Raw genomic sequence first — 9,277 nt, forward strand, 5'->3', positions numbered from 1 at the left:
AAGATTTTGAAAAGGAATTAAGTATTTGCAAGAGTACAGTCAAGAATAAATACAATCAGTTCCATTGTATTTAAAGGAAGACAAAAATTCTATATGGTATTGTTGCGTTAAAAAAGGGGGTCTAGGTTCCTGTCCACAATCTTCCCTGATGAGTCAGAATTTATCCCTACCAGGCATGCTGCATACTATATAAGATTGCATTAACATGATACATGACACCAAATAACAAAATGTACCAGTTGCTTATATTATATAAAATGAATGTTAATTTGTATATGGACTCAGCCCTCCTTTTGACCCATAACTTCTCTTGAGTCTTTTTTCTCCATATAGTTCGCTTGAAGAGATTTATTTCTCAAATGGGACATTCTTCCAAAATGTATATATACAATTCAATGCCTCCCACTGGTTGTCAAAAACTTGAGTTTGACAAAAATTAATTATTATTGGAGAAACTATAGAACCAGAATAAATAAAATGAAGATGTGAAGGCTTCCAATCAAAGATGGCTTGGGCCTAAGTTACTGTAACCTCAACATTCAATGATGCATAGTTAGGCTCCTGCAATTTGAGCTTATAATAATAATAATTATATTATAATCCTTATGTCTCTATGGTTGGAGGATAAATATTTTATGAGATATGATCTCATATTCTCTAATGCCTCTCTCTACGAACTCATTGAATTTGCTCTCACTCCGGACTGTAAGCTTTACCTAGGAGGGCCCTCTCTATCCTAAGTCTCATGTCTGCACCGCCTTTGTCTACATCAAATCTACCTGTTATGTTTTTATGTTTAACTTGTATTTGTATGATTTTTATGTTTACTTTGTATTTATAGAATTTGTACTTGTATATTTTTCATCTTCAAAAATTGCAGCCAACCCTACCTCAGCCCCAATGTGCTTCAGTTCAAGTCCTCCTCATAATTTCCTGTTGCAGGTTGTACTGTGCACTCTATTTGGCATTGCTTATTTTGTGAAACTAGTTTAGACTTGTGAAATATTTATATGTGTAATCAATATTTATTTCACCATTACAGAGATAATTCAATGGACATCATAAACAAGACAAAAGTGACAGTGTTTGTGTTTTCTGGACTTACAGACAATGGAGATCTTGCCCCATTCCTCTTCATATTCTTCTTACAAGTTTATATTGTAACTATAGTTGGAAACATTGGTATGATGACTGTTGTTCATAACACCTCCAAACTCCACACTCCGATGTACTTCTTCCTGAGTTACCTCTCTCTGGTGGACCTTCTCTACTCCTCAGTAATAACTCCTAAAATGCTCTCTGACCTTATCTCCATGAGGAAGACCATCTCATTTGATGGATGTGCCCTTCAGTTCTTCCTTTTTGCGACTCTGGCATGTACTGAGGTTTTTCTTCTCTCAAACATGTCATATGACCGATATGTTGCTATATGCCATCCTCTACATTATGTCTCAATAATGACCAAGAAAAAATGTAGGTATCTGGTTGTCTTGGCTTTCTCTGTTGGCTTCTTGCAGTCATCCCTGGAGACTGGATGTATATTCAGTCTCCAATTCTGTGGTTCAAATCTTATAGACCACTTTTATTGTGACATGCCTCCACTGCTCAAACTGTCCTGTTCTGATACTTTCTCCTGTGACATGGGAATTATTTTCTTCACGCTGTCTTGTGGCATGGGTACATTAATAACCATTTTGATCTCATATACTTATATAATTTCTTCCATTCTACGGATGAAATCCGCTGAGGGCAGGAAGAAAGCTTTCAGTACATGCTCTTCACATCTCTTGTGTGTCACAATCTTCTATGTGTCTGTTTTCTTCACTTACCTACGCTCACCTTCCAATGTCTTTGAAAAACAAGACAAGATAGCTGCTGTCTTTTATACAGTAATGTCACCAATGCTGAATCCACTTATATACAGTCTGAGGAACCAAGAAGTGAAAAGAGTCATTACACTAACAATGCACAATTTTACAAATGTAGATATTATTGTGTCATTTGTTAGGGAAAGATTTATGCTTCTATCAATCATGTTTAACCTACGGAAAACATAATATGTAGCCCATTTAACAGCTAAGCTACAATAATACTTTTTTAGGTGAAGATAGTCCCATTGATAATAGATGGGAACTAATGATCCAGTAGACTGGGTGGCACAGGATGTAGAGTGGAAATCTTGCCATTCTGATCCACTGGGCCCAAGTCTCAGACTTGAGGTCTGTAGTTTCCATCTGTATAAATAAGAACACAAAATTGTTATTGTTCAAATAACTTACTAAGTATGTTGAATTAAAGAGGTTCTTAACTCTGATAATGAAATGATAGAGTGGGGCAGTAAAAATTCATTAGTTTCAAATTCACTTAATAAAGGTTGGGTGACCAATGAGGCAAATACATAAAATATATCTTATTAGCAATTGGGCAATATGAAGTTAAATTGATAATTGTAATTAATTTCAAGATGCCATATTGTCCTGCATGGCTGGACAGAGGGAAAAAAAAGATCATATATAATAGAGGGACGTACTAAGTAAATCAAATAAATCCAAATGTGAAAATTAATTAAGCAATGCTTTACTTGTGAGGAAGTTTAATATGTTGTATGTAGCTGAGTCAGGAGAGTGTGGCTCAAAGTGTAGGTTGGGAGCAAGAGTGTACCAGTGTATAGGTGGGATTGGGGTGGTCTCTAAAAAACAGAATTACTATTACTGGGGTAGAGTCTGACCAGACACAGTGGGGGACTTGATGGGTAGACATTCCAGGTGGGAATGAGAGGTGGATTTCATAGTGGAGGTGAGGTACAGGTCAGAGAAATATATAAAAGGACATCATTTACAGTCTTTTGAGATGAGGTTAGAAATGTATAAAGGGGTGCTGTTTTCAAGGGCTTTGTAAGTGAGTAAGATTAATTTGAATTGAATTCTGAAGGTTATGGGAAGCATGTGTACATATCTGTTCAGTGATGTGGTGGAGGTAGAACAGAGAGAGGAAAATCTGTCTTGTCACCATGTTTAGCTCTGACTGATTTGGAGACAGATAAGTGAAGGAAATGCCAAATGGGAGGAGAATGCATTGATTGAGATAGGAAATGATAAGATATTTTTTTTTGCAGCTTGGCTAAGAAAATGTCATATTTTAGCAATATTTTGAAGGTAGTGATGATAGGACTTTAAGACAGACTGGATATGAAGAGTATATGAGAGGGTGGATTAAAGGTTACCCAAAGGCAGCAGGCTTGAGATACTAAGGAATTGGAGTTGGTTTTGAAGGTGTGAAAAATGTGAGGAGGGGAGGTGACATTGGTAAGTAGGAATACGAAACCGATAAGCTTGGTTTTAGACATGTTGAGTTATAGGTTGTGTTAATATTTCTATGGTAAAATTGAACAGAGACTTATTAACAGACAATTTAAAATCAATTGGAGAAATAAAGTTTTAAAGTAGAACTAAATGCTAAAATGTTAACATGTATACATATTAACTTGTTATTAGGATCATACATATAACTACTAGCATCCCAAACTTAATGTTATGATGTAGGCTTCACAGTGAAATTCATCTGGCCAAAAAAAATGTAATTGTTCTGTCATTAGAAATAATGTTTTATTTCTCTGATTAGTGTCATGCCCCATATAGTGAAGCTGCTAACAGGGCAGTACATCTGTTCAACCCATGTCAGTAATAGCCATTTATAAGTCAGAAAAGATTGTGATCCCAAACCTTACTATGAAGCCTTTCCTTTGATTGTTCCATCCTATTTTAACCAGAAAAATTATTACCCTCTTAGAACATTACATGATGTGTAAATGGACCTATTTATCTACTTTACAAAAAAATAGTTGCAAACAGAGATTTCAAATAATTTAATGCCTGTGTATATAGACCCTTATAATCATATGTCTTTATAAGTACTATGGAATATCACTTATTTCAACTGAATTAAACGCACTCATACATGGATAGCTGTCTGTTCCAATACAAACAATTTTCCCTGAAGTTCAAAACACATCGGTCAGACACCTAGGACTCACATAGACACTTCACAGACAACTCTCAATGCCCCAGTGCGCAATATAGCAAAACTGTTATTCACGGATCTTCTTAAGATAAATGTTTAGACCCAGCAGCAACAGTCACTTATGTTGTATGATGTACAGCACCAATATTTCATAGATCCATCCAAGCTCCTTTCTCAAGTCATTTGTATTTTTCCAGTTGTTTGTCTAAGTTATTCCAATGTCACAGAGGGACTGGGTACTCTCAGCCAGCACATACGGCAGCCTTCAGAATTACAAAGGCAAAAGAGCTGCATAAAAGCCTGGTATCTTCACACAAATTGGACTTTATGGTCACACCATGTTAGGCGGCACAAACCCTCGGCCAGATGGCCTAAACTCCCTCTCAGCAGCCCTGCCACCAAAACAGTGATGGAAATGCATCAATTGAATGTCCAATGTAAAGTACATGACAGTGCAGTGTTATTTGCAATGTGATGTAGGACCACTTATATGCCTATGTGATAGTCACTAAGCCTACAAAGCATTCTCCCCCATGTCCCTTAGTAACCAGCCAAGGTTATAGCACTGGTGCTGTTGAGTTGTTTGAGCAGAGGCTCATTGTTTTGTTCAAAGATTATTTGTATAATGGATCTTTTTTAAACAGAATAGATTCATCGTGATTCACATATATCATTACACGAGTCTTTCGCAGCCTCGGCAAATACACCAAAAATCCCCCCTTTTACACTCCGGGCCAAAAAGTTCTAAGCATTGTGCACTTTACAATGTTGTCACCCACACCACAAACTTAATGCAGTGGTGTTAAAGTCGCTAGTTTTCGGGTGCCTATCATGCAGCCCCCATTGTTTACATTTTGCTAAAAGAAGTATTGGGCATATTTGAGACAGTTGAGATGCAATCTAACTAAAAATACTTTTATTGTGGACTAAGGAACTAAGAAACTTTAATAGGTTTCTTGTGACAAATAACAAGCATCAACATCTCCAAGTATCTGCTATTGGTACTCTGCTTAAGGAACTGTCAAACAGTGTGTACAGGTGCTGTTATATCACAGTGACTGTTCATGAGAATGGTTCTCTTAGTCATAAGCTATTCTATCATCTGAGGCACAAACCTACTATATGATTAAACCCCGGAACAGTTGCAAAAATCATAAACAACTAATACTGTAACACTTTATGTGTTGGTGTAAAAAAATATTTTCCTGTAATAAGGGAATTTTTGAAATTATAAATACCTGTAGCACCATTTGTAGATGTACAAATACGCTTCTACCCATAGCTATGAGCAGGATCGCACAGACAAGTCGACCTTTAAATATTGTGCTATGTTTATAAACCTGAAGGGAGCACATTTTTTTACTTGAAGATAGATTTTTGTCTGTATATTTTTTTCCTATCAGTTTTATGCAGCTTCAGTTTACAAAAAACACTGATGATGTCACTATGCACACAGATAACACTTAGAGAGGTCTTCATTGGTCCAGGGTTAACGATGTTCCAGTTGTCTGCTGGTCATAGGTCAGTTCAAAGGATTCATTTGATAAGGTGAGTCTTTCTCCCAGGCCTTGCTTGGATGCACCAGGGTGGAGCACACATGAGTAAAATGGGGATAATTTCATCGTTATATATGGACTGATATACATCTAATTGGACTTCTGCAGCACAAAACTGTCCAATTTACCCCATCTGTCATGCACAATATATTGGAACACCAATAAAGGATAATAGAGCAGCACAACAAGCAAATTGATGTCCGTTCATAAATATTCAAATTGATTTTTATCCAGATGAAGACATCTTGAAACTTACCTATGTGCTAACAAAGATACGATTTTCAAAAATAATCTATTCCTTTTCTGGCTCTCTAATCTTAGTGTTCTGCATTTCACTTTTCCATTACACAGAATGACATTCTCCGCTGCATTTGTAAATTCTGCATGACAGTTATTTCAGACTTCGTAGACCTGGCAAAATTGCGATGTGTCACAATAACCACAGTAAATTTCCCCGTGTGACTTGTAGAGAGGGCCCTAGAGTTAACCAGCAAAGACTTCCGCTGCAAGTTAGCTCTTTACTTGGCTATCACTCATCTTCGGTAACGTGGATGTGAACAACATATGTACAAACCCAAGAACTTATCTGAATAAATAATTATTATGTTTATTTTTAACACAAATCATTAACAGAGCTATAGCACTTTTATGAATGGGTCATATCACAGTTGCAAAATAAAACACAGGGACCACAATACAATACACAAAATTATACAGGTCTCATTATAGCAAGCCATATGAAATGAACCAAAAACTCAATCCATTAATAGAATGGCTCATCTTCCATTGTTGCTATCATAGCAGTAGTACTGCTTCAGTCTCGCCCCACTTTTGTCGAACCACACCGAACAACAAGACTCAAGTGAACAAGGATGAGCATAAAAGATTGCTGATCCTCGCAGTCCTTTGTTGTACTCAATGATTCTGGGTCATCCAGATTACATGGTCTTGCTATTGAGTCACATAGTCTCCCTTCTATTCTCTGGGCACAGCCTCTATATTTTATGTCTTATGTTCATCTATCTCTTACATCTCTAGTGTCATGTCTTATGCTAGAATTTTTGCTGTTTGTTTACTCACATACATAGAATTTGTATCTCTATACATGCTAGCTGTAATTATTAGTCCATGACCATCCATGTTTGTGGTACTATGAATATCCGTTATTATGCTTGTTGCATTCATATCTTTAATATCTGTACGAAGATTGTCCAGTACTAGGGAAACTGTGATGCTGTATAAATAAAAACTGATGATGAAGACAGACATTATTTCCTGGCTCTGGTTCCCACACTAAGTCTTCTGGGTACAGAGGTGAAGCTAACTCTGTTGGAAGACCTTTGTTTGACAGCCATTACTTGTCACAGGTAAAATATGCAGACAAAGGGATAGCAGACGATACAATAAGGTACAAGTATTGTTCTGAGGCTTTCACAGAGTGCATTTAAACAGGAGAGGTCACAACCCAGAAACATTACATTTAAATACATAATGTAGTCACCTGTAATTAGACAAAGACCCGTTTCTGTGGGACCTTTCCACTCTTTTAACACACAAATATGCAGCTAAAGAATGGACTCATCTGCATGTGTACACAAGCTAACAAAGCCGTGCACTTTCAGCCATGTTACAGCTTAAAAATACAGCATAGACAAGTTTAAGCATAATCTGATACATATATGGTCTAAAAACATGATTAGGGAATCTGAGGAACTAAAGGACTCGAAAAGTAGCAGATTTTATTGTCTGCGATTTAGGAGAAACGAGGTGCAGACTGGTTAAGGTGGAATTCACAACTCAGTTCATCACACTGATGAGTATCTTAGATCTGGTAAGCAACCCAACTAACCCCTTCCAGTCTATTAGTGAGATCCAGAGCTCTAGACTTCCTATCGGTGTTAGCCAGGACTGTGTGCATAATCCCACCACCAGTATAAGCAAAAGCTGGCACTTGTTGATTTTCCAAGGATAGCTGGATTACCCATGTGCTAACAAAGATACAATTTTCAAACATAATCTATTCCTTTTCTGGCTATCTAATCTTAGTGTTCTGCATTTCACTTTTCCATTACACAGAATGACATTCTCCGCTGCATTTGTAAATTCTGCATGACAGTTTTTGCAGACTTCGTAGACCTGGCAAAATTGCGATGTGTCACAATAACCACAGTAAATTTGCCCGTGTGACCTGTAGAGAGAGTCCCTAGAGTTAACCAGCAAAGACTTCCGCTGCAAGTTAGCTCTTTACTTGGCTATCACTCATCTTCGGTAACGTGGATGTGAACAACATATGTACAAACCCAAGAACTTATCTGAATAAATAATTATTACGTTTATTTTTAACACAAATCATTAACAGAGCTATAGCACTTTTATGAACGGGTCAAATCACAGTTGCAAAATTAAACACAGGGACCACAATACAAAACACAAAATTATACAGGTCTCATTATAGCAAGCCATAGGAAATACACCCCAAACTCAATCCATTAATAGAATGGCTCATCTTCTATTGTTGCTATCACATCAGTAGTACTTTTTCAGTCTCACTCCACTTATGTCGACCACACTGAACAATAAGACTCAAGTGAACAAGGATGAACAAAAAAGATTGCTGATCATCGCTGTCCTTTGTTGTAATCAATGATTCTTGGTCATCCAGATTACATGGACTTGCTATTAAGTCACATAGTCTCCCTTCTATTCTCTGGGCACAGCCTCTCTATTTTATGTCTTATGTTTATCTATCTCATACATCTCTCAGTGTCTTGTCTTATGATGTAATTTTTTGCTGTTTGTTTACTCACACACAGGGCCGCCATCAGGGGGGTACAGGGGGTACCCGTGTACCGGGCCCGGGCTCACCAGGGGACCCGGCGGCACACTCTAACCTGGGGGCCCGCTATCTTCAGCCTGGCTGTCACTGTGACAGCCAGACTGAAGACAGCAGCGAAGATGCTTCAGCAGTGGAACGCATCCACCAACAGGAAGTTCCAAATGCTGAACTTCCGGCTGGTGGAACGCATATGCGTTCCACTGCGGGAGTTAAGGTCAGAAGTATCTCTCTCCCTCCCTTTCCCCTAATACTAATATAAATATATATATATATAAATGTAAAGAAAAGATGGAGGAGGAGGCGCACAATAGTGTAGTACAATAATATAAATGGAATCATACATGAATCCAAAGTGGGACTTTAACACCGGTGAATAAGGAAACCAGAGACCATAATGCAACACCCAAGTGAGCCAATGGGAGTAAAACAGGGATATAATGGATAATAGGCCCCTCAGCATATATTATGGGTCAATATTATGGGTCACCCAATCCAAATCTGTATAGGTGTATGCGTACCAGAAATAAAAGCTTTTTCGCTTATCTGCAGTAATATTCCATACAGCAACACGATCAGGTCACATTCTCTTCATTATCAGACCATATGGCAGAGATCTTCAGAATGACAAAATTGAACAAAGGAACAATGATGTAGTATCTCAAAAATACAATTTATTAAAAAAGGTAGCCACTTACATGTCTAGTAGCAGATGTACAGCCTCTACAGACAGGACCGCCTTTCAACAAGTTCAAGAGCAACAACACAGCAAATAGTCTCAAATAGTCTCAACGCGTTTCGTCTGCAATAGCAGACTTCATCAGGAGAAGTTATAATTAGCCCTCTTATCGGCGTCTGTATAAATAGT

At 37.6% G+C, this 9,277-nt stretch overlaps 1 protein-coding gene across 1 annotated transcript; it reads left to right on the forward strand.

Moving 5' to 3' along the window:
• Window positions 1-1,052: 1,052 nt before the first annotated feature.
• Window positions 1,053-2,057, forward strand: LOC142150390 (olfactory receptor 5AP2-like). Its single transcript, XM_075205585.1, has one exon. It carries the CDS (start codon window positions 1,053-1,055, stop codon window positions 2,055-2,057), a length of 1,005 nt encoding a protein of 334 aa, XP_075061686.1.
• The last annotated feature ends 7,220 nt before the right edge of the window (window positions 2,058-9,277 follow it).

Source organism: Mixophyes fleayi, chromosome 4 (assembly GCF_038048845.1).
Source record: "Mixophyes fleayi isolate aMixFle1 chromosome 4, aMixFle1.hap1, whole genome shotgun sequence".
Taxonomy (NCBI): Eukaryota; Metazoa; Chordata; class Amphibia; order Anura; family Limnodynastidae; genus Mixophyes; species Mixophyes fleayi.

Bases quoted from the DNA above. Each gene is read 5' to 3' on its own strand.
- LOC142150390 (XM_075205585.1), top strand. From the start codon at position 1,053: ATGGACATCATAAACAAGACAAAAGTGACAGTGTTTGTGTTTTCTGGA.